Consider the following 27,760-nt stretch of genomic DNA (forward strand, 5'->3'; position numbering starts at 1 on the left):
CATCCAAACCTGCCGCCTTCCACCTAAAATTTGGTCTCCCACTTCTCCTCGTTCCCTCCACCTCTGGCACATACATTCGTCACTCATTTTCTCCATGTGACCAAACCATTTCAAAACACCCTCTTCTGCTCTCTGAACCACACTCTTTTAATTAATACATATCTCTCTTACCCTATTATTACTTACTCGATCAAACCACCTCACACCACATATTGTCCTCTCATTTCCAGCTCATCCATCCTCCTCCGCATAACTCTATCCATAGCCCACGCCTCGCAATCATATAACATTGTTGGAACCAGTATTTCCTTTAAACATACCCATTTTTGCTTTCCGGGATAATGTTCTCGACTTCCAAACATTCTTCAACGCTCCCAGAACTTTCGCTCACTCCCCCACCCAGTGATTTATTTCCAATTCAATGGTTCCATCCACTGCCAAATCCACTCCCAGATAACTAAAACACTTCACTTCCACCACTTTTTCTCCATTCAAAATTACCCTACTGTACCTATTAACCTTGCTCTTATTCACATTTATTCTCAGTTTTCTTCTTTCACACCCTTTACTAAACTCATTCACCAGCTTCCGCAGTTTCTCACAGGAATTAGCCACCATCGATGTATCATCAACGAAACACAACTGACTCACTTCCCAAGCTCTCTCATCCACAATAGACTGCATACTTGCCCCCCTTTCCAAAGCTCTTGCATTCACCTCCCCAACAACCTCATCCATAAACAACTTAAACAACCATCGAGACATCACACACCTCTGCCGCAAACCAACGTTCACTGAGAACCAATCACTTTCCTCTCTTCCTACATGTACACATGGCTTACATCCTCGATAAAAACTTTTCACTACTTCTAACAACTTGCCTCCCACACCATATATTCTTAATACCTTCCAAAGAGAATCTCTATCATCTCTCTCCTATGCGTTCTCCAGATCCATAAATGCTACATACAAATCCATTTGCTTTTCTAAGTATTTCTCACATACATTCTTCAAAGCAAACACCTGATCCACACATCCTCTACCACTTCTGAAACCACACTGCTCTTCCCCAATCTGATGCTCTGTACATGCCTTCACCCTCTCAATCAATACCCACCCATATAATTTCCCAGGAATATTGAACAAACTTATACCTCTGTAATTTAAGCACTAACTTTTATCCCCTTTGCTTTTGTACAATGGCACATGCAAGCATTCCGCCAATCCTCAGGCACCTCACCATGAGTCATACATGCATTAAATAACCTCACCAACCAGTCAACAATACAGTCACCGCCTTTTTAAATTAATTCCACTACAACACCACACAAACCCTCTGTCTTGCTGGCTTTCATCTTCCGCAGAGCTTTTACTAACTCTTCTCTGTTTACCAAATCATTCTCCCTAACCCTCTCACTTTACACACCACCTCGACCAAAACACCCTATATCTGCCACTCTATCATCAAACACATTTAACAAACCTTCAAAATACTCACTCCATGACCTTTTCACATCACCACTACTTGTTATCACTTGTTATCTTCCCATTAGCTTCCTTCACTGATGTTCCCATTTGTTCCCTTGCCTTACGCACTTCATTTACCTCCTTCCAAAACATCTTATTCTCCCTTAAATCTATTGATACTCTCTCACGCCAAATCTCATTTGCCCTCTTTTTCGCGTCGTGCACCTTTCTCCTGGCGTCCTTCCTCTTTCTTTTATACATCTCCCAGTCATTTGCATTATTTCCCTGGAAACGTCGTCCAAATGCCACTCTCTTCTCTTTCACTAAAAATCTTACTACTTCATCCCACCACTCACTACCATTTCTAATCTGCCCACCTCCCACGCTTCTCATGCCACAATCATCCCTTGCGCAAGCCATCACTGCTTCCCTAAATATATCCCATTCCTCCCCCACTCCCCTTACGTCCTTAGTTCTCACCTTTTTCCATTCTTTACTCAGTCTCTCATGGTACTTCCTCACATAAGTCTCCTTCCCAAGATCACTTACTCTCACCACTCTCTTCACCCCAACATTCTCTCTTTTTTTCTGAAAACCTCTACAAATCTTTACCTTCGCCTCGACAAGATAATGATGAGACCTCTCCAGTTCCACCTCTCAGCACATTAAGATCCAAAAGTCTCTATTTCGCGCGTCTATCAATTAACACGAAATTCAATCATGCTCTCTGGCCATCTCTCCTACTTAAATGCGTATACTTATGTATATCTCTCTTTTTAAACAAGGTATTCCCAATTATAAGTCCTTTTTCAGCACATAAATCTATAAGCTCTTCACCATTTCCATTTACAACACTGAACAACATATGTACACCAATTATTACCTCAACTGCCACATTACTCACCTTTGTATTTAAATGACCCATCACTATAACCCTTTTCCGTGCATCAAAACTACTAACATACTCACTTAGCTGCTCCCAATACCCTTGTCTCTCATGCTCATTCTTCTCATGCCCAGGTGCATATGCACCAATAATCACCCATCTCTCTCCATTCACTTTCAGTTTTACCAATATCAATCTAGAGTTGACATTCTTACCCTCTATCACATACTCGCACCACTTCCGTTTCAGGAGTAGTGCTACTCCTTCCCTTGCTTTTGTCCTCTCACTAACCCCTGACTTTACTCCCAAGACATTCCCAAACCACTCTCCCCCTTTACCTTTGAGTTTCGTTTCACTCAGAGCCAAAAACCTCCAAGTTCCTCTCCTCAAACATACTACCTATCTCTCCTTTTTTCACACACACATATATATATATATATACATATATATATATATATATATATATATATTCTTTATCATATTCATTACATCTACAGACATTTAGACGCCCCAATATGAGCCTTCGATGAAGATGTGCACTCAACCCGTGCCTCCTTCTTTTGTTTAGCCTTTTAGAAAGTTAAATTCTAATATAGAGAGGGTTTCCAGGTGCCCCCCCACCCCGTCCCCTTTAGTCGCCTTCTGCGACACGTGAGGAATGCGTAGTAAGTATTCTTTTTCTCTATCCCCAGGGGATCTATATATATATATATATATATATATATATATATATATATATATATATATATATATATATATATATATATATATATATATATATATATATATATATATATATATATATATATATATATATATATATATATATATATATTGGGAGGTAAGTTTAAATGGAGAAAAACTGGAGGAAGTAAAGCGTTTTAGATATCTGGGAGTGGATCTGGCAGCGGATGGAACCATGGAAGCGGAAGTGAATCATAGGGTGGGGAAGGGGGCGAGAATCCTGGGAGCCTTGAAGAATGTGTGGAAGTCGAGAACATTATCTCGGAAAACAAAAATGGGTATGTTTGAAGGAATAGTGGTTCCAACAATGTTGTATGGTTGCGAGGCGTGGGCTATGGATAGAGTTTTTGCGCAGGAGGATGGATGTGCTGGAAATGAGATGTTTGAGGATAATGTGTGGTGTGAGGTGGTTTGATCGAGTAAGTAATGTAAGGGTAAGAGAGATGTGTGGAAATGAAAAGAGCGTGGTTGAGAGAGCAGAAGAGGGTGTTTTGAAATGGTTTGGGCACATGGAGAGAATGAGTGAGGAAAGATTGACCAAGAGGATATATGTGTCGGAGGTGGAGGGAACGAGGAGAAGTGGGAGACCAAATTGGAGGTGGAAAGATGGAGAGAAAAAGATTTTGTGTGATCGGGGCCTGAACATGCAGGAGGGTGAAAGGAGGGCAAGGAATAGAGTGAATTGGATCGATGTGGTATACCGGGGTTGACGTGCTGTCAGTGGATTGAATCAGGGCATGTGAAGCGTCTGGGGTAAACAATGGAAAGCTGTGTAGGTATGTATATTTGCGTGTGTGGACATGTGTATGTGCGTGTGTATGGGGGTGGGTTGGGCCATTTCTTTCGTCTGAGAAGAAGAATCATGAGAGGCAAGTGTTTTGGAAGCAGATGAATGAGTGTGTTAGTGGTTTTGATGCACGAGACCGGGTTATAGTGATGGGTGATTTGAATGCAAAGGTGAGTAATGTGGCAGTTGAAGGAATAATTGGTATACATGGGGTGTTCAGTGTTGTAAATGGAAATAGTGAAGAGCTTGTAGATTTATGTGCTGAAAAAGGACTGGTGATTGGGAATACCTGGTTTAAAAAGCGAGATATACATAAGTATACGTATGTAAGTAGGAGAGATGGCCAGAGAGCGTTATTGGATTACGTGTTAATTGACAGGCGCGCGAGAGAGAGACTTTTGGATGTTAATGTGCTGAGAGGTGCAACTGGAGGGATGTGATCATTATCTTGTGGAGGCTAAGGTGATGAAGATTTGTATGGGTTTTCAGAAAAGAAGAGTGAATGTTGGGGTGAAGAGGGTGGTGAGAGTAAGTGAGCTTGGGAAGGAGACTTGTGTTAGGAAGTACCAGGAGAGAATGAGTACAGAATGGAAAAAGGTGAGAACAATGGAAGTAAGGGGAGTGAGGGAGGAATGGGATGTATTTAGGGAATCAGTGATGGATTGCGCAAAAGATGCTTGTGGCATGAGAAGCGTGGGAAGTGGGTTGATTAGAAAGGGTAGTGAGTGGTAGGATGAAGAAGTAAGATTATTAGTGAAAGAGAAGAGAAAGGCATTTGGACGATTTTTGCAGGGAAAAAATGCAATTGAGTGGGAGATGTATAAAAGAAAGAGACAGGAGGTCAAGAGAAAGGTGCAAGAGGTGAAAAAGAGGGCAAATGAGAGTTGGGGTGAGAGATTATCATTAAATTTTAGGGAGAAGAAAAAGATGTTTTGGAAGGAGGTAAATAAAGTGCGTAAGACAAGGGAGCAAATGGGAACTTCAGTGAAGGGGGCAAATGGGGAGGTGATAACAAGTAGTGGTGATGTGAGAAGGAGATGGAGTGAGTATTTTGAAGGTTTGTTGAATGTGTTTGATGATAGAGTGGCAGATATAGGGTGTTTTGATCGAGGTGGTATGCAAAGTGAGAGGGTTAGGGAAAATGATTTGGTAAACAGAGAAGAGGTAGTAAAAGCTTTGCGGAAGATGAAAGCCGGCAAGGCAGAAGGTTTGGATGGTATTGCAGTGGAATTTATTAAAAAAGGGGGTGACTGTATTGTTGACTGGTTAGTAAGGTTATTTAATGTATGTATGATTCATGGTGAGGTGCCTGAGGATTGGCGGAATGCGTGCATAGTGCCATTGTACAAAGGCAAAGGGGATAAGAGTGAGTGCTCCAATTACAGAGGTATAAGTTTGTTGAGTATTCCTGGTAAATTATATGGGAGGGTATTAATTGAGAGGGTGAAGGCATGTACAGAGCATCAGATTGGGGAAGAGCAGTGTGGTTTCAGAAGTGGTAGAGGATGTTTGGATCAGGTGATTGCTTTGAAGAATGTATGTGAGAAATACTTAGTAAAGCAAATGGATTTGTATGTAGCATTTATGTATCTGGAGAAGGCATATGATAGAGTTGATATAGATGCTCTGTGGAAGGTATTAAGAATATATGGTGTGGGAGGAAAGTTGTTAGAAGCAATGAAAAGTTTTTATCGAGGATGTAAGGCATATGTACGTGTAGGAAGAGAGGAAAGTGATTGGTTGTCAGTGAATGTAGGTTTGCGGTAGGGGTGTGTGATATCTCCATGGTTGTTTAATTTGTTTATGGATAGGGTTGTTAGGGGGGTAAATGCAAGAGTTTTGGAAAGAGGGGCAAGTATGAAGTCTGTTGTGGATGAGAGAGCTTGGGAAGTGAGTCAGTTGTTGTTCGCTGATGATACAGCGCTGGTGGCTGCTTTATGTGACAAACTGCAGAAGCTGGTGACTGAGTTTTGTAAAGTGTGTGAAAGAAGAAAGTTAAGAGTAAATGTGAGTAAGAGCAAGGTTATTTGGTACAGTAGGGTTGAGGGTCAAGTCAATTGGGAGGTAAGTTTGAATGGAAAAAAACTGGAGGAAGTAATGTGTTTTAGATATCTGGGAGTGGATCTGGCAGCGGATGGAACCATGGATTCGGAAGTGAATCATAGGGTGGGGGAAGGGGCGAAAATCCTGGGAGCCTTGAAGAATGTGTGGAAGTCGAGAACATTATCTCGGAAAGCAAAAATGTGTATGTTTGAAGGAATAGTGGTTCCAACAATGTTGTATGGTTGCGAGGCGTGGGCTATAGATAGAGTTGTGCGCAGGAGGGTGGATGTGCTGGAAATGAGATGTTTTGAGAACAATGTGTGGTGTGAGGTGGTTTGATCGAGTAAGTAATGTAAGGGTAAGAGAGATGTGTGGAAATAAAAAGAGCGTGGTTGAGAGAGCAGAAGAGGGTGTTTTGAAATGGTTTGGGCACATGGAGAGAATGAGTGAGGAAAGATTTACGAAGAGGATATATGTGTTGGTGGTGGAGGGAACGAGGAGAAGTGGGAGACCAAATTGGAGGTGGAAAGATGGAGTGAAAAAGATTTTGTGTGTTCGGGGCCTGAACATGCAGGAGGGTGAAAGGAGGGCAAGGAATAGAGTGAATTGGATCGATGTGGTATACCGGTGTGACGTGCTGTCAGTGGATTGAATCAGGGCATGTGAAGCGTCTGGGATAAACCATGGAAAGCTGTGTAGGTATGTATATTTGCGTATATGGACGTATATATATACATGTGTATGGGGGTGCGTTGGGCCATTTCTTTCGTCCGTTTCCTTGCGCTACCTAGCAAACGCGGGAGACAGCGACAAAGCAAAAAAGAAAAAAAATACATCCCACTCAATTGCATTTTTTCCCTCCATAAATCGTCCAAATGCCTCTCCCTTCTCTTTCACTGATAATCTTACTTCTTCATCCCACCACTCACTACCCTTTCTAATCAATCCACCTCCCACTTTTCTCATGCCACAAGCATCTTTTGCGCAATCCATCACTGATTCCCTAAATACATCTCATTGCTCCCCCACTCCCCTTACTTCCATTGTTCTCACCTTTTTCCATTCTGTACTTAGTCTCTCCTGGTTCTCAGTGAATGGAGGTTTGCGGCAGGGGTGTGTGATGTCTCCATGGTTGTTTAATTTGTTTATGGATGGGGTTGTTAGGGAGGAGAATGCAAGAGTTTTGGAAAGAGGGGCAAGTATGAAGTCTGTTGTGGATTAGGGAGCTTGGGAAGCGAGTCAGTTGTTGTTCGCTGATGATACAGCGCTGGTGGCGGATTCATGTGAGAAACTGCAGAAGCTGGTGACTGAGTTTGGTAAAGTGTGTGAAAGAAGAAAGTTAAGAGTAAATGTGAATAAGAGCAAAGTTATTAGGTACAGTAGTGTTGAGGGTCAAGTCAATTGGGAGGTAAGTTTGAACGGAGAAAAACTGGAGGAAGTAAAGCGTTTTAGATATCTGGGGGTGGATCTGGCAGCGGATGGAAGCATAGAAGCGGAAGTGAATCATAGGGTGGGGGACGAGGCGAAAATCCTGGGAGCCTTGAAGAATGTGTGGAAGTCGAGAACATTATCTCGGAAAGCAAAAATGGGTATTTTTGAAGGAATAGTTCTTCCAACAATGTTGTATGGTTGCGAGGCGTGGGCTATGGATAGAGTTGTGCGCAGGAGAGTGGATGTGCTGGAAATGAGATTTTGAGGACAAAATGTGGTATGAGGTGGCTTGATCGAGTAAGTAATATAAGGGTAAGAGAGATGTTTGGAAATAAAAAGAGCGTGGTTGAGAGAGCAGAAGAGGGTGTTTTGAAATGGTTTGGGCACATGGAGAGAATGAGTGAGGAAAGATTGACGAAGAGGATATATGTGTCGGAGGTGGAGGGAACGAGAAGTGGGAGACCAAATTGGAGGTGGAAAGATGGAGTGAAAAAGATTTTGTGTGATCGGGGCCTGAACATGCAGGAGGGTGAAAGGAGGGCAAGGAATAGCGTGAATTGGATCGATTATACCAGGGTTGACGTGCTGTCAGTGGATTGAATTAGGGCATGTGAAGCGTCTGGGGTAAACCATGGAAAGCTGTGTGGGGCCTGGATGTGGAAAGGGAGCTGTGGTTCGGGCATTATTGCATGACAGCTAGAAACTGAGTGTGAACGAATGGGGCCTTTGTTGTCTTTTCCTAGTGCTACCTCGCACACATGAGGTGGGAGGGGGATGGTATTCCATGTGTGGCGAGGTGGCGATGGGAATGAATAAAGGCGGACAGTGTGAATTGTGTGCATGGGTATATATGTATGTGTCTGTGTGTGTATATATATGTGTACATTGAGATGTATCGTTATGTATATTTGCGTGTGTGGACGTGTATGTATATACACTGTGTATGTGGGTGGGTTGGGCCATTTCTTTCGTCTGTTTCCTTGCGCTACGTCGCAAACGCGGGAGACAGCGACAAAGCAAAAAAAAAAAAGGATTGAAAATATATATATATATATATATATATATATATATATATATATATATATATATATATATATATATATATATATATATATATATATATATAAATATATATGTATATTGTATATATATATATATATATATATATATATATATATATATAAATATATATGGGAGGGTATTGATTGAGAGGGTGAAGGCATGTACAGAGCATCAGATTGGGGAAGAGCAGTGTGGTTTCAGAAGTGGGAGAGGATGTGTGGATCAGGTGTTTGCTTTGAAGAATGTGTGTGAGAAATACTTAGAAAAGCAAATGGATTTGTATGTAGCATTTATGGATCTGGAGAAGGCATATGATAGAGTTGATAGAGATGCTCTGTGGAAGGTATTAAGAATATATGGTGTGGGAGGCAAGTTGTTAGAAGCAGTGAAAAGTTTTTATCGAGGATGTAAGGCATGTGTACGTGTAGGAAGAGAGGAAAGTGATTGGTTCTCAGTGAATGTAGGTTTGCGGCAGGGGTGTGTGATGTCTCCATGGTTGTTTAATTTGTTTATGGATGGGGTTGTTAGGGAGGTAAATGCAAGAGTTTTGGAAAGAGGGGCAAGTATGAAGTCTGTTGGGGATGAGAGAGCTTGGGAAGTGAGTCAGTTGTTGTTCGCTGATGATACAGCGCTGGTGGCGGATTCATGTGAGAAACTGCAGAAGCTGGTGACGGAGTTTGGTAAAGTGTGTGGAAGAAGAAAGTTAAGAGTAAATGTCAATAAGAGCAAGGTTATTAGGTACAGTAGGGTTGAGGGTCAAGTCAATTGGGAGGTGAGTTTGAATGGTGAGAGGCTGGAGGAAGTGAAGTGTTTTAGATATCTGGGAGTGGATCTGTCAGCGGATGGAACCATGGAAGCGGAAGTGGATCATAGGGTGGGGGAGGGGGCGAAAATTTTGGGAGCCTTGAAAAATGTGTGGAAGTCGAGAACATTATCCCGGAAAGCAAAAATGGGTATGTTTGAAGGAATAGTAGTTCCAACAATGTTGTATGGTTGCGAGGCGTGGGCTATGGATAGAGTTGTGCGTAGGAGGATGGATGTGCTGGAAATGAGATGTTTGAGGACAATGTGTGGTGTGAGGTGGTTTGATCGAGTAAGTAACGTAAGGGTAAGAGAGATGTGTGGAAATAAAAAGAGCGTGGTTGAGAGAGCAGAAGAGGGTGTTTTGAAATGGTTTGGGCACATGGAGAGAATGAGTGAGGAAAGATTGACCAAGAGGATATATGTGTCGGAGGTGGAGGGAACGAGGAGAAGAGGGAGACCAAATTGGAGGTGGAAAGATGGAGTAAAAAGGATTTTGTGCGATCGGGGCCTGAACATGCAGGAGGGTGAAAGGAGGGCAAGGAATAGAGTGAATTGGCGCGATGTGGTATACAGGGGTTGACGTGCTGTCAGTGGATTGAATCAAGGCATGTGAAGCGTCTGGGGTAAACCATGGAAAGCTGTGTAGGTATGTATATTTGCGTGTGTGGACGTGTGTATGTACATGTGTATGGGGGGGGTTGGGCCATTTCTTTCGTCTGTTTCCTTGCGCTACCTCGCAAACGCGGGAGACAGCGACAAAGTATAAAAAAAAAAAAAAAAAAAAAAAAAAAAAAAAAAAAAATATATATATATATATATATGTATATATATACATATATATATATATATATATATATATATATATATATATATATATATATATATATATATATATATATATATATATATATATATATATATATATATATATATATATGTATATATGTATATATATATATATATATATATATATATATATATATATATATATATATATATATATATATATATATATATATATATATATATATATATATATATATATATATATATATATATATATATATATATATATATATATATATACATATATATTTTCCCTGGTGATAGGGGAGAAAGAATACTTCCCACGTATTCCCTGCGTGTCGTAGAAGGCGACTAAAAGGGGAGGGAGCGGGGGGCTGGAAATCCTTCCCTCTCGTCTTTTTTTTTTCTTATATATATATATATATATATATATATATATATATATATATATATATATATATATACCCGTCCACACACGCAAATATACATACCTATACATCTCAATGTATACATATATATACACACACAGACATATACATATATACCCAAGTACATAATTCATACTGTCTGCCTTTATTCATTCCCATCGCCATCCCGCCACACTTGGAATAACGACACCCTCCCCCCTCATGTGTGCGAGGTAGCGCTAGGAAAAGACAACAAAGGCACCATTCGTTCACACTCAGTCTCTTGCTGTCATGCAATAATGCCCGAAACCACAGCTTCCTTTCCACATCAAGGCCCTACGGAACATTCCATGGTTTACCTCAGACGCTTCACATGCCCTGTTTCAATCCATTGACAGCATGTCGACCCCGGTTTACCACATCGTTCCAATTCACTCTATTCCTTGCACGCCTTTTACCCTCCTGCATGTTCAGGCCCCGATCACTTAAAATCTTTTTCACTCCATCTTTTCACCTCTAATTTGATGTCTCACTTCTCCTCGTTCCCTCCACCTCTGACACATATATCCTCTTTGTCAATATTTCCTCACTCATTCTCTCCATGTCACCAAAGAATTTCAAAACACCCTCTTCTGCTCTCTCAACCACACTCTTTTCATTATGACACATTTCTCTTACCCTATTATTACTTACTCGATCAAACCACCTCACACCACATATTGTCCTCAAACATCTCATTCCCAGCACATCCACCTTCCTCCGCACAACTCTATCCATAGCCTACGCCTCGCAACCATATAACATTGTTTGAACCACTATTCATTCAAACATACCCATTTTTGCTCTCCGAGACAATGTTCTCGACTTTCACACATTCTTTAAGGCTCCCAGAATCTTCGCCCCCTCCCCCACCCTATGATTCCCTTCCGCTTCCATGGTTCCATCCGCTTCCAAATCCACTCCCAGATATCTAAAACACTTCACTTCCTCCAGTTTTTCTCCATTCAAACTTACCTCCCAATATACTTGACCCTCAACCCTACTATACCTAATAACCTTACTCTTATTCACATCTACTCTCAACTTTCTTCTTTCACACACTTTACCAAACTCACTCACCAGCTTTTGCAGTTTCTCACATGAATCAGCCACCAGCGCTGTTTCACCAGCGAACAACAACTGACTCACTTCCTAAGCTTTCATCCACAACAGACTGCATACTTGCACCTCTCTCCAAAACTCTTGCATCTATCTCCCTAACAACCCCATCCATAAACTAATTAAACAACCATTGAGACATCACACACCCCTGCCGCAAACCTACATTCACTGAGAACCAATCACTTTCCTCTCTTCCTACACACACACACACACACACACATGCCTTACATCCTCGATAAAAACTTTTCACTGCTTCTAACAACTAGACTCCCACACCATATATCCTTAATACCTTCCATAGAGCATCTCTATCACCTCTATCATATACCTTCTCCAGATCCATAAATGCCCCATACAAATCCATTTGCTTTTCTAAGTACTTTTCACATACATTCTTCAAAGCAAACACCTGATCCACACATCCTCTACCACTTCTGACACCACACTGTTCTTCCCCAGTCTGATGCTTTGTACATGCCTTCACCCTCTCAATCAATACCCTCCCATTTAATTTACCAGGAATACTCAACAAACTTATATCTCTGTAATTTGAGCACTCACTCTTATCCCCTTTGCCTTTGTACAATGGAAGTGGTAGAGGATGTGTGGATCAGGTTTGCTTTGAAGAATGTATGTCAGAAATACTTAGAAACGCAAATGGATTTTTATGGAGCAATCATGTATCTGGAGAGTGCATATGGTAGGATTTATAGAGATGTCCTGTGGAAGGTATTAAGAATATATGATGTGGGAGGCGAGTTGTTAGAAGCAATGAAATGTTTTTATCGAGGATGTAAGGTATGTGTACGAGTAGGAAGAGAGGAAAGTGATTGGTTCTCAGTGAATGTTGGTTTGTGGCAGGGGTGCGTGCTGTTTCCATTGTTGTTTAATTTGTTTATGGATAGGGTTGTTAGGGAGGTGAATGCAAGAGTTTTGGAAAGAAGGGCAAGTATACAGTCTTTTGTGTATGAGATAGGTTGGGAAGTGAATTAGTTGTTGTTCGCTGATGATACATCGCTGGTGAATTATTCGGGTGAAAAACTGTAGAAGGTGGTGATTGATTTTGGTATAGTTTGTGAAAGAAGAAAGCTGAGAGTAAATATGAATAAGAGGAAGGCTCTTAGGTACAGTAGGGTTGAGGGACAAGTCAACTGGGAGGTAAGTTTGAATGGAGAGAAACTGGAGTAAGTGTAGTGTTTTAAATATCTGTGAGTGGATTTGGCAGAGGGTGGAAACATGGACGCGGAAGTGAATCATAGGGTGTGGGAGGGGGTGAACGTTCTGGGAGCGGTGAAAAATGTGTGGAAGTAGAGAACGCTATCTTGGAAAGCAAGAACGGGTAGGTTTGAAGGAATAGTGGTTCCATCATTGTTATATGGTTGCGAGGCGTGGGCTATAGATGGAGTTGTGCGGAGGAGGGTGGATGTGCTGGAAATGAGATGTTTGAGGACAATATGTGGCACGAGGTGGTTTGACCGAGTAAGTAATAATAGGGTGAGAGAAATGTGTAGTGGCAAAAAGAGAGCAGAAGAGTGTGGTATGAAATGGTTCGGTCGCATGGAGAGAATGAATGAGGAAATATTGACAAAGTGGATATATGTGCCAGAGGCTGACGGAACGAGGAGAAATGGGAGACCATATTGGAGGTGGAAAGATAGAGCGAAAAAGATTTTGTGTGATCGGGGCCTGAACTTGCAGGAGGGTGAAAGGCGTTCAAGGAATAGAGTGAATTGGAACGATGTGGTATACTGGGATCGACATGATGTCAGTGGATTGAACCAGGACATATGAAGCGTCTGGGGTAAACCATTGAAAGTTTTGTGGGTCCTGGATATGGAAAGGAGCTGTGGTTTTGGTGCATTATACATGACAGCTAGAGACAGAGTGAACGAATTTTGCCTTTGTTGACTTTTCCTAGCATTACCTCGTGCACATGCGGAGGGAGGGGGTTCTCATTTCATGTGTGGCGGGATGGATACGGGGGTGAATAAGGGCAGACAGTATGAATTATGTATATGTGTATATCTGTATATGTCTGTATGTGCATATATATATATATATATATATATATATATATATATATATATATATATATATATATATATATATATATATATATATATATATATATATATATATATATATATATATATATATATATATATATATATATATATATATATATATATATATATATATATATATATATATATATATATATATATATATATATATATATATATATATGTATACGTTGAGATGTATAGGTATGTATATGTGCGTGTGTGGATGTGTATGTATATGCATGTGTATAGTGGTGGGTTGGGCCATATTTTCGTCTGTTTCCTTGCGGTACCTTGCTAACGCGGGAGAGAGCGAGAAAGTATAATTGAAAAAAGAAATATATGTATATATATGCATATCAACACGCACCTTCATGGAAGAGAAAAACCTCCAACAGCCAGGAACGAAACCCTGTATCCCAATGGAACGTGAGACGAAAGGTATTCGAGTACATAGTATTAGAATAGTCATTTCCCTTTTAGGGACGATCATAGCCTAACGGTAGTGCTCCCGCCTGTTGTACAGGGGTCCCGTGTTCGATCCTGGATGTTGGAGGCTTATATAATATATATATATATATATATATATATATATATATATATATATATATATATATATATATATATATATATATATATATATATATATATATCCGTACATACATTGAATATCCTTACCAACCAATCAACAGCACAATAACCCCCTTTTTATATATATTCCACTGTAGTACCATCAAAGCCCCCTCGCCTTTTCGGATTTCATCTTCTCGAAAGCTTTCACTACATCTTCTTTGATCACCAAAACATTCTCCCTGACCCTCTCACTTCGTACACCACCTCGACCAAAACCCCCTTTATCTGCTACTCTATCGTCAATCAAATTCAACAAGACTTCAAGATATTCAGACATTTCCTTCTCGCTTCATGACTTCTTTTTATTACCTCTCCATTTGCTCCCTTCATTGATGCTCCATTTCTTTTCTTTTGTGACTCACTTTATTTATCTCCTTCTAAAATTTCTGTTTATTCTCGCCTAAGATCTAATGATACTCTCTCACCCCGACTCTCATTTGCTCTCCTTTTTTTACCTCTTGTGCCTTTCTCTTGACCTCCTGCCGCTTTCTTTATACATCTCCCAGTCATTTGCACTACCTTCCTAGAGAAATCGTCAAAACGTCTCCCTCTTCTCTTTCAGTAACACTCTTAGTTCTTCATCCATTCGTTCACTACCCTTTCCAATCTGCCCACCTCCCATCTTTTTCATACCATATGCATCATTTGTGCAAGCTATCACTGCTTCCTTTAATAGATTTCATTTTTCACCCTGTCCCCTTACGTGATTTTCTCTCATCCTTTTCCATTCTACACACAATCTATCCTGGTACTTCCTCACATATATCTCCTTCCGAATTCACTTACTCTCACCACTCTCTTCTCTCCAACATTCTCTCTTCTTTTCTGAAAACCTGTACAAATCCTCATCTTCGCCACCACATCCCTACACCAGACCCTCTCAGCGCATTAACATCCAAAAGTCTCACTTTTACATGCCTATCAATTAATATGTAATCCAATAACGCCTTCTTGCCATCTCTCATACTCATATACGTATAATTATATATATCTTCTTTTTTAAACTAGGAATTCCCAATCATCGGTCCTTTTTCAGCACAAAAATCCATAAGCTCCTTAACATTTCCATTTACAACACTGAACATCAATTATTCCCTCAACTACCACATTACTTGTGTGAGGAAGTAACAGGAGAGACTGAGTACAGAATGGAAAAAGATGAGAACAAAGGACGTAAGGGGAGTGGGGGAGGAATGGGATGTATTTAGGGAAGCAATGATGGCTTGCACAAGGGATGCTTGTGGCATGAGAAACGTGGGAGGTGGGCAGATCAGAAAGGGTAGTGAGTGGTGGGATGGAGAAGTAAGATTATTAGTGAAAGAGAAGAGAGAGGCATTTGGACGATTTTTGTAGGGAAATAATGCAAGTGACAGGGAGATGTTTAAAAGAAAGAGGCAGGAGGTCAAGAGAAAGGTGCAAGAGGCGAAAAAGAGGGCAAATGAGAGTTGGGGTGAGAAAGTATCATTAGATTTTAGGGAGAATAAAAGATGTTTTGGAAGGAGGTAAATAAAGTGCGTAAGACAAGGGAACAAATGGGAACTTCAGTGAAGGGGGCTAATGGGGAGGTGACAACAAATAGTGATGGGAACTTCAGTGAAGGGGCTAATGGGGAGGTGACAACATATAGTGATGATGTGAGAAGGAGATGGAGTGAGTATTTTGAAGGTTTGTTGAATGTGCTTGATGATTCAGTGCCAGAAATAGGATGTTTTCTTCGAGGCGGTGTGCAAACTGAGAGGGTTAGGGAGAATGATTTGGTAAACAGAAAAGAGGTAATAAAAGCTTTGCGGAAGATGAAAGCCGGCATGACGGTGGGTTTGCATGGCAGTGGAATTTATTAAAAAAGAGGTTGACTGTATTGTTGACTGGTTGGTAAGGTTATTTAATGTATGTATGACTCAGGGTGAGGTGTCTGAGGATTAGCGGAATGTTTGCATAATGCCATTTTACAAAGACAAAGGGAATAAAAGTGAGTGCTCAAATTACAGAGGCATAAGTTTGTTGAGTATTCCTTGTAAATCATAGGGAGGGTATTCATTGAGAAGGTGAAGGCATGTACAGAGCATCAGATTGGGGAAGAACAGTGTGGTTTCAGAAGTGGTAGAGGATGTGTGGATCAGGTGTTTGCTTTGAAGAATGTCTGTGAGAAATACTTAGAAAAGCAACTGGATTTGTATGTAGCATTTATGTATCTGGAGAAGGCATATGATAGAGTTGATATAGATGCTCTGTGGAAGGTATTAAGAATATATGGTGTAGGAGGCAAGTTGTTAGAAGCAGTGAAAAGTTTTTAACGAGGATGTAAGGCATGTGTACGTGTAGTAAGAGAGGAAAGTGATTGGTTCTCAGTGAATGTTGGTTTCCGGCAGGGGTGTGTGATGTCTCCATAGTTGTTTGATTTGTTTATGGACGGTGTTGTTAGGGAGGTGAATGCAAGAGTTTTGGAAACAGGGGAAAGTATGCAATCTGTTGTGGATGAGAGAGTTTGGGAAGTGAGTCAGTTGTTGTTCGCTGATGATACAACGCTGATGGCTGATTCGTGTGAAAAACTGCAGAAGCTGGTGACTGAGTTTGGTAGTGTGTGAAAGAAGAAAGCTGAGAGTAAGTGTGAATAAGAGCAAGGTTATTAGGTATAGTAGGGTTGAGGGACAAGTCAATTGGGAGGTAAGTTTGAATGGAGAAAAACTGGAGGAAGTGAAGTGTTTTAGATATCTGGGAGTGGATTTGGCAGCGGATGGAACGATTGAAGCGGAAGTGAGTCATAGGGTGGGGGAGGGGACTAAAGTTCTGGGAGCGTTGAAGAATGCATGGAAGTCGAGAACGTTATCTCGGAAAGCAAAAATGGGTATGTTTGAAGGAATAGTGGTTCCAACAATGTTGTATGGTTGCGAGGTGTGGGCTATAGATAGAGTTGTGCGGAGGAGGGTGGATGTGCTGGAAATGAGATATTTGAGGATAATATGTGGTGTGAGGTGGTTTGATAGAGTAAGTAATTATAGGATAAGAGAGATGTGTGGTAATCAAAAGAGTGTGGCTGAGAGAACAGAAGAGGGTGTTTTGAAATGGTTTGGTCACATGAGCGAATGAGTGAAGAAAGATTGAACAAGAGGATATCTTCAGAGGTGGAGGGAACGAAAAGTGGAGACCATATTTGAGGTGGAAAGATGGAGTGAAAAAGATGTTGAATGATCGGGGCCTGAACATGCAGGAGGGTGAAAGGCGTGCAAGGAATAGAGAGAATTGGAACGATGTGGTATACCGGGGTAAACGTGGGGTCAATGGATTGAACCAGGGCATGTGAAGCGTCTGGGGTAAATCATAGAAAGTTCTGTGGGGCCTGGATGTGGAAAGGGAGCTGTGGTTTCGGTGCATTATACATGACATTTAGAGACTGAGTGTGAACGAATGTTGCCTTTGTTGTCTTTTCGTATCGCTACCTCGTACACATGCTGGGGGAGGGAGTTGTTTTCTCGTTATGTGGTGGGGTTGTGATGGAAATGAATAAAGGCGTACAGTATGATTTAGGTACATGTTCATGTACGTATATGTCTGTGTGTGTGTATATATGTATACGTTAAGGTGTATAGGTATGTATATTTGCGTGTGTGGACGTATATGGATATACATGTGTATGTGGGTGGGCTGGGCCATTCTTTCGTCTGTTTCCTTGCGCTAACTTGCTAACGCGGAAGACAGTGACAAAAGTAAATAAATGGGGAGGTGATAACAAGTAGTGGTGATGTGAGAAGGAGATGGAGTGAGTATTTTGAAGGTTTGTTGAATGTGTTTGATGATAGAGTGGCAGATATAGGGTGTTTTGGTCGAGGTGGTGTGCAAAGTGAGAGGGTTAGGGAAAATGATTTGGTAAACAGAGAAGAGGTAGTGAAAGCTTTGCGGAAGATGAAAGCCGGCAAGGCAGCAGGTTTGGATGGCATTGCAGTGGAATTTATTAAAAAAGGGGGTGACTGTATTGTTGACTGGTTGGTAAGGTTATTCAATGTATGTATGACTCATGGTGAGGTGCCTGAGGATTGGCGGAATGCGTGCATAGTGCCATTGTACAAAGGCAAAGGGGATAAGAGTGAGTGCTCGAATTACAGAGGTATAAGTTTGTTGAGTATTCCTGGTAAATTATATGGGAGGGTATTGATTGAGAGGGTGAAGGCATGTACAGAGCATCAGATTGGGGAAGAGCAGTGTGGTTTCAGAAGTGATAGAGGATGTGTGGATCAGGTGTTTGCTTTGAAGAATGTATGAGAAATACTTAGAAAAGCAAATGGATTTGTATATAGCATTTATGGATCTGGAGAAGGCATATGGTAGAGTTGATAGAGATGCTCTGTGGAAGGTATTAAGAATATATTGTGTGGGAGGAAAGTTGTTAGTGAAAACCCACCCCCATACACATGTTTATACATACGTCCACACACGCAAATATACATACCTACACAGCTTTCCATGGTTTACCCCAGACGCTTCACATGCCTTGATTCAATCCACTGACAGCACGTCAACCCCGGTATACCACATCGCTCCAATTCACTCTATTCCTTGCCCTCCTTTCACACTCCTGCATGTTCAGGCCCCGATCACACAAAATCTTTTTCACTCCATCTTCCCACCTCCAATTTGGTCTCCCTCTTCTCCTCGTTCCCTCCACCTCCGACACATATATCCTCTTGGTCAATCTTTCCTCACTCATTCTCTCCATGTGCCCAAACCACTTCAAAACACCCTCTTCTGCTCTCTCAACCACGCTCTTTTTATTTCCACACATCTCTCTTACCCTTACGTTACTCACTCGATCAAACCACCTCACACCACACATTGTCTCAAACATCTCATTTCCAGCACATCCATCCTCCTGCGCACAACTCTATCCATAGCCCACGCCTCGCAACCATACAACATTGTTGGAACCACTATTCCTTCAAACATACCCATTTTTGCTTTCCGAGATAATGTTCTCGACTTCCACACATTCTTCAAGGCTCCCAGAATTTTCGCCTCCTCCCCCACCCTATGATCCACTTCCGCTTCCATGGTTCCATCCGCTGCCAGATCCACTCCCAGATATCTAAAACACTTCACTTCCTCCAGTTTTTCTCCATTCAAACTCACCTCCCAATTGACTTGACCCTCAACCCTACTTTACCTAATAACCTTGCTCTTATTCACATTTACTCTTAACTTTCTTCTTTCACACACTTTACCAAACTCAGTCACCAGCTTCTGCAGTTTCTCACATGAATCAGCCACCAGCGCTGTATCATCAGCGAACAACAACTGACTCACTTCCCAAGCTCTCTCATCCACAACAGACTTCATACTTGCCCCTCTTTCCAAAACTCTTGCATTTACCCCCCTAACAACCCTATCCATAAACAAATTAAACAACCATGTAGATATCACACACCCCTGCCGCAAACCTACATTCACTGAGAACCAATCACTTTCCTCTCTTCCTACACGTACACATGCCTTACATCCTCGATAAAAACTTTTCACTGCTTCTGACAACTTTCCTCCCACACCATATATTCTTAATACTTTCCACAGAGCATCTCTATCAACTCTATCATATGCCTTCTCCAGATCCATAAATGCTACATACAAATCCATTTGCTTTTCTAAGTATTTCTCACATACATTCTTCAAAGCAAACACCTGATCCACACATCCTCTACCACTTCTGAAACCACACTGCTCTTCCCCAATCTGATGCTCTGTACATGCCTTCACCCTCTCAATCAATATCCTCCCATATAATTTACCAGGAATACTCAACAAACTTATGCCTCTGTAATTTGAGCACTCACTCTTATCCCCTTTGCCTTTGTACAATGGCACTATGCACGCATTCCGCCAATCCTCAGGCACCTCACCATGAGTCATACATACATTAAATAACCTTACCAACCAGTCAACAATACAGTCACCCCCTTTTAAAATAAATTCCACTGCAATACCATCCAAACCTGCTGCCTTGCCGGCTTTCATCTTCCGCAAAGCTTTCACTACCTCTTCTCTGTTTACCAAATCATTTTCCCTAACCCTCTCACTTTGCACACCACCTCGACCAAAACCCCCTATATCTGCCACTCTATCATCAAACACATTCAACAGACCTTCAAAATACTCACTCCATCTTCTTCTCACATCACCACTACTTGTTATATATATAATATATATATATATATATATATATATATATATATATATATATATATATATATATATATATATATATATATATATATATATATATATATATATATATATATATATATACATATATGTATATATACCTTATTTTGTATGTGTATGTAGGTGGGTCATTCCTCGTCTCTTTCCTTGCGCTACCTCGCTAACTCGGGAGACGGCAGTTGAATATAATATATGTTTGTTGATATGTTGATTACTCTTTTTCGTAATCAATGTCCTGTAAAACCATCAGCTAGCCCTTAACGAATGATAGGCCAAATCATGCAACAATTGGAAGTGTTTACGCTGTCTAATGCAAGGAATGTTAATATATCTATATATGTCAGACTGGTAAAACTCTAACTGCGAGGTGTTATTGGTACCGACATTCAGTACGCAGGGATGAGAACAAAAAAAAATTAGTCAACATTTACATTAAAGAATCTAAGCGACATGGGCAGTAAAGTAAGATTTAGTACCTATATCAAAATTACTGTAGAAAATGAAAATAATGGTATGTTACCATTCTTAGATTGCATGATCCATTGGGATGGAAACAAGTTTAAGTTTAGAGTATACAAAAAAATCTACCAATATATACCCATATATCCATTATTATTCAGCTCAAAATGACAGAGTTAATTATCGTCATTCCAGTCTATGTTCCTTTGGGTATTACGTATTTGCAGTCCAGAGTTTATGGATGATGAATTTGAGAAGATATATTCTATTGGATCCAAGTTAAAGCATCCTAGGTGCTTGATAAATCTCTTAAGTTGGAAAAGAAATTATTTTATATAGTTGTACCCAAACCTCCCATTGACATCAAGAATCTTTTAGTTCTCTCCTGTTAATGATAGTTTTACTTTACTTTCCATGTTGATTAAATCATTTAATGTAAATGTTGCTTTCAGCAACTATGATACTATAAAGAATATCTTAACAGTAACTCATCAGAAAGTTCTCCTGGATACATCTACAAAGTGCCATATAGAAATTGTGATAAGTTTTATTCGGCAGAATGGTAAGGATCTTTCTGTTAGACTTAAGCAGCATCAGTGTAGTATCAGAACAGGACATGAATCAAATGGCTTTTTTAATCACGTTAAAAACTATCATCATTGTATTGACTGGAGTACTGCCATCTCAGTTATTAACGGTGACTCCAGTACCACGAGAAATATCATTGAATTTTTTTTACTGAATACACAAAGAATTATAACTTTGATATTAGTGAAGGGCTATACAAATTAGATTGTTTTATTGTTGATAGAATTTATAAATAATTCCCCTTCTTGTAAATTTAATAAGTTTATGATTCGCTTGTCAGTCTTGGACGCACCCGACCTGCATTCGGACAGTCACTTGTTTACCAAATGGCGTTCTAGTTACGTCTCTTTGTTGTATATCAACTGACTGTTATATTTCATTCTTGTATCTCTCTTGGTGATGTGATTATTACACGAAAGTGCATTTGGGAATTTATTGTGTTTCATTTCCCTGTGGACTCATAGGAATATCCTTGATCACGCACTAAATTGTGATCCTTTCCAACATGAATTCCATACGGCTCTACTATTACTTTTCTACAAGCTGTCCTGGACTTTCTCATTTCGTTACTGTTTTCTCCAAATCGGTAATCAAGGCCCACCAACTGAAGTTACTATTTGGATTATTTAGGAAATGCCTTGATGAACAAGTGATGCTAAGATCCGTCCTACCCCAGCGAATGTTGCAGCTGTCTGGTCGACCATTTGACTAATTCCAAAACATCATTTTAAAGAAACATATTGAATTAAAGAATATTGAAATGGAGAAAGCCTTTCGTATTACAAGAGAGTAGAGACGTGCTTTTCAAACGGCTATACCGTCACATTGGAAGAACCGGATGTTGGACTACTGCTATAATAGATTAAGAAGTGAACGCAATTGGCTACCAATGAAACTTTAAGTTAGACCAACTTATTGAATACGGTGACTGGACTTCGAGCACGAACCCTTCTTTTGTGATAAACCTGTTCACTAAACAACTAGATAAGAATTCTATGTGTGCTTTAGGCTATCGATTAAGTTTTGTGTTTTCTAACAGAGAAGCCAACTGTGTTGATGCTACAAAGTCTTTCTGTAATTTAGAGAAGTACAGTAAATTATCTAATAATGAAATCAATATCTGTAAAGGTTTAGTGTATGCTAATTTGTCAAAACCAGGGAATCCTAGTTGCCCTAAAATATCTATAAGAGCTATCAACACTTAAGAAAAAAGACAATGATATGCATATTACTAAGTCAGATAAGGCTAACACCGACTTTTAAGTGATGACTCAACACACTTTAAACTCAGTAAGAATCCCCTAGAAGGAGTTAGTTCTCATTTCAATAAAGATTTGAAGTTGTTGTTGAAAGGTTCTCTTATCAAAAGTTTGCCATCTTTTTCCTCTTCAATGCCATATATGTATGGACTTATCAAAACACATAAACCAAAATTTCCAGCAAGACCTATAGTGAGTTCAGTAGGCTCCATCACATATAAATTCTCAAAGTGGTTAGTTTCTTTATTAAGCCCATTAGTGGGTAAGATATCAAATTCTAGTATCATAAACAATGTAGATTTAGTTAACAAGTTCAAGAATATCAATGCTTAATTTTGAATTTCTAACTTGTTAGCTTTGATGTTTCCTCACTGTTCACATATGTTCCAGCTGATGACCTCTTAGAATATATGTTTGATGTTTTGGATGATATCCATTTGCCTGTTTCAAAGTCTGTTTATATTGAACTAATGAAAGTGTGTATGAAAGACTGTGTTTTTCAATCTAATTAAGAATATTATGCTCAAAAATCATTTGGTATGGCAATGGGTAACCTTCTGTCACCTGTACTAAGTAATCTTTATATGGAATTCTTTGAAACAAAATTACTAAAGGATATCTTATCTTCTAGTGCAATATGGTTTAGGTATGTAGATGATGTTCTTTGTGTTTGGCCAACAAGTGAAAATTTACAAACATTTCTACCTTTACTTAACAATCTAATACATTCCATCACATTTACTGTAGAAAATGAAAATAATGGTATGTTACCATTTTTAGATTGCATGATCCATTGGCAAGGAAACAAGTTTAAGTTTAGCATATACAGAAAACCTACCAATGTATACTCATACAGAAAAGCTACCAATAGTGGACAGGTTCAGCAAGGTGAGGGCTTCATGTTAGGTGGTGTAAGAAGTGCCCAGGATGATTGTGCTTGCTCTTTTCTGCAGTTTTTCTTGCTGGTCCCTGTGTGTAGCTGTGCGAGTTATGTTTACCTAGGTTTACCGTTCAAGAGTGACGGTTCTATGCCCTCGGCTGTCAGAATATATACAAAGAATAAGCTCTGTCATGCATTGGAATTCTAATCAGTTGTAAGGAAGAACAACGACGTACTTGGCGCAGCGTTAATACCGTCCATCATGTATGGGTGCCAATCTTTAACTGTACAACTGGGCGTTAAAGCAACTGTTACCGGCAGGAAGGAGGACATGGAACCCTACAGGTGTGTTACGCCAAGGCAGGATACCCGTCCTTACCAGATTTAACCAAATTCAAGCAAAATAAATTCTTATAATGAAATGTCGTCCGAAAGATCTGCCATGCACGATGATCCTTTGTCATTTGCTATTAGTATAGTTATGGATTTTGATACAAATACATGGATATTTGTGAGAGAACCCATCAAAAATGGAGTTTCACATGTTCTTTTAACTCGGAAATGTTCACAGCACTATCGCAAATTCAGACCCAAGATGTCTTCCATATAAAGAAGTAAACCCAAATTTCTTAATACGTGACATTTACAAGAAGCATATAATCAATAAGCTCCATTGCACGTCATTCAAGCTGTTCCGTGTAATTGGACACAGTCTGGCGGGGGAAAGAACTGGCGAGGGCCTAGCCACGTTGTGCTCGAGAAACGTTTGTGTGTGTGTGTGTGTGTGTGTGTGTGTGTGTGTGTGTGTGTGTGTGTGTGTGCGTGTGTGTGTGTAATGGAGGAAGCCTTCATGTTTTCAAACTGCTGAGGGTCTACTGAATCAGCAATGTCAGGACAGACTCAGTCAGACACAAAACTTTCACAAATCAGACTGGGGAATACAGTGACAAATAGGCCACAAGTTATTAAGAGACTCTGGGTTGTTGGATTTGGGTAGTCGAGTGACATACGCTGTCTTCTAAGCTGTCGGCATTTAAATTATTTGGGTGAAGCATTAATCATGGCGGTCATCGATGTAACTAATTCATGGAATTTCTTTAAAAAGGTTTACTGGAAGATCTATGGGTGTGGTTGAGCGTTTGACTTTAAGGCGATGAAGGCGTCCAGCTGCTTGATATTCCTTTACTTTGTTTGGGGAAGATGGGGTTGGTAGGTATGCTGGGAGGGAGTTGATGTTGAGTTGTGGTAACAGTTGGCAGATATCGGCAAATACTGTCAAAGTGATTGTTAATCTGGTGAGCAGCCTCCTCATTGCTAAGTTGGTCTACTTAAGGGAAGAGGAGAGCCTTAGTTCGTCACAGCCAGTTGTGTCTTTATTTCTATCATAACACTGACCGATGTTGTCCTACTTTAAATGCTGCACCTTGTTTGGGTGATAGGCCTTCTGGACGGTTCGTACTTCGCGTTACACTTTATCGCGAAGCTGGTTGTAGAGGTCGGTGTTGCAGCAGTTGAACACTCGATTTCACTGCTGCATGAGCAGCTTATTGCGGTGGGCTGATGCAGGGAGCGTCAGCCGGGTGTAGTGTTACTGTTTTCTGGGGAAAGATGTGTTTCATGATACTTTTCCCACATGATTTCAGTATCATCTTCACTGGTTACCTCAGTACGGTGATGAAGTGTAACCCAACCCCCCGAAACTTCGCTGAGTCAGTAAGTGGACGATAAGGTTTGGTTTCTGCCCGCTAGTGTTGTGGGATTTGGGGGCGGAAGACCACGCCACTGATAAATGAGTACTGCGTCCGAGAGAGGGAGAGGCTTGGGTGGTAGGTAGTGGTCAGCCATGACAGTGTTTTGACCGTGAGTGGGACAGTGAACAATCTGAAAAAGATGTATTTGTTCTTTGAAGATGATGGCTTGTGTATATGTGCGTATAGAGCTATGGATGTATAGGTATGTATTTGCTGTTGCCACTTCAGAAATCTTGTCGTGTCTGATCGTTATTTAATATGATAACCTCTGCATTACGTAAGATTCATGTCACAAATAAATTGATGTCAGAGATTCAATCGGCTGACTTACTTGGAGAACTTGTCGGGGAAGAGCGGCAGGTGGGAGGTGAGAGCCAGGCCCCGCTGGGGGGACCATGAAGCAACCTGCAACGCTTCAGATCCCGGAGGAGTGTATGGTAGCTGCAGGTATACAGTGAATCTGAAATGTACGAACAAACATATGTATGTATATGACGTAAGGGGAATGGGGGAGGAATGGTATGTATTCAGGGGAGCAGTGATGGCTTGCGCAAAAGATGCCTGTGGCATGAGAAAGGTGGGATGTGGGCAGATTAGAAAGGGTAGTGAGTGGTAGGATGAAGTGAGATTGTTAGTGAAAAGAAGAGAGAGGCGCTTGGACGATTTTTTTGCAGGGAAGTTGTGCTAATGTCTGGGATATGTATAAAAGAAAGCGGCAGGAGGTCAAGAAAAAAGCTCAAGAGGTAAAAAAAGAGGGCAAAAGAGAGTTAGGGTGAAAGAGAATAATTGAATTTTAGGGAAAATATAAATATGTTTTGGAAGGAGGTAAATAAAATGCGTGATACAAGAGAACAAATGGGAATATCGGTAAAGGGGGCAAAGGGGAGGTAATAACAAGTAGTGGTGAAGTGAGAGGAGATAGAGTGAGTATTTTGAAGGTTTGTTGTATCATTTTGATGATAGAGTGGCAGCTATAGGATGTTTTGGTCACTCTGGTGTACGAAGTGAGAGGGTCAGGGAGAATGGTTTGGTAAACAGAGAAGAGGTAGTGAAAGCTTTACGGAAGATGAGAGCCGGCAAGGCGGCGAGTTTGGATGGTTTTGCAGTGGAATTTATAAAAAGGGGGTGACTGTGTTATTGATTGGTTGGTAAGGATATTCAGTGTTTGTATGGTTCATGGGGAAGTGGCTGAGTATTGGCGGAATGCATTCATAGTGCCATTGTATAAATGTAAAACGGATAACGGTGAGTGTTCAAATTACAGAGGTATAAGTTTGTTGAGTATTCCTGGGAAATTATATGGAAGGGCATTGATTGAAAGGGTAAAGACATTTACAGAGCATCAGACTGGGGAAGAGCAGTGTGGTTTCAGAAGTGGTAGAGGATGCGTGGATCAGAAGTTTGCTTTGAAGATTACATGTGAGAAATACTTAGAAAAACAAATGGATTTATATGTAGCATTTATGGAGCTGGAGAAGGCATATGATAGGGTTGATAGAGTGTATTAAGTGTATATGGTGCTGGAGGTAAGTTGCTAGAAGCAGTGAAAAGTTTTTACCAAGGGTGTAAGGCATATGTACGAGCAGGAAGAGAGGATAGTGATTGGTTTGCAGTGAATGTTGGTTTGCGGTAGAGGTGAGTAATGTCTCCATGGTTGCTTAATTTGTCTATGGATGGGGTTGTTAGGGAGGTGAATGCAAGAGTTTTGGAAAGAGGGGCAAGTATGCAGTCTGTTGTGGATGAGAAGGCTTGAGAAGTGAGTCAGTTGTTCGCTGATGATATATCGGTGGTGGCTGATTCAGGTGAGAAACTGTAGAATTTGGTGACTGAGTTTGGTAAAGTGTCTGAAAGAAGAAAGCTGAGAGTAAATGTGACTAAGAGCAAGGTTACTAGATTCAGTAAGGTTGAGGATAAGTTAATTGTGAGGTAAGTTTGAATGGAGAAAAAGTGGAGAAAGTGAAATGTTTTAGATAGCTATGAGTGGAATTAGCAGCAGATGGAATCATGGAAGCGGAAGTGAGTTACAAGGTGGGGGAGGGGGCGAAGTTTATGGAAGCGTTGAAGAATGTGTAGAAGGCGAGAACGTTATTTTGGTAAGCAAAAATGGGTAGTTTAGAAGAATGGTGGTTTCAACAATGTTATATGGTTGTGAGGCGTGAGCTATAATTAGGGTCGTGCGGAGGAGGGTTGATGTGTTAGAAATGAAATACTTGAGGACAATACGTGGTGTGAGGTGGTTTGATCGAGTAAGTAATGAAAGGGTAAGGGATTTATGTGATAATAAGTGGTGTCGTTGAGAGAGCAGAAGAGGGTGTGTTGAA

At 40.5% G+C, this 27,760-nt stretch overlaps 1 protein-coding gene across 1 annotated transcript in view; it reads right to left on the reverse strand.

Moving 5' to 3' along the window:
• LOC139763327 (glutamate receptor ionotropic, kainate 4-like) overlaps positions 1–27,760 on the reverse strand; it is a 224,483-nt gene that overhangs the window by 52,935 nt on the left and 143,788 nt on the right. The window contains exon 4 of the mRNA XM_071689348.1: positions 25,771–25,899. Within this exon, the coding sequence (XP_071545449.1) occupies positions 25,771–25,899 (129 nt within the window). The remainder of the gene's footprint in view (positions 1–25,770; positions 25,900–27,760) is intronic.

The sequence above is a fragment of the Panulirus ornatus genome, chromosome 46 (assembly GCF_036320965.1).
Source record: "Panulirus ornatus isolate Po-2019 chromosome 46, ASM3632096v1, whole genome shotgun sequence".
NCBI lineage: Eukaryota > Metazoa > Arthropoda > Malacostraca > Decapoda > Palinuridae > Panulirus > Panulirus ornatus.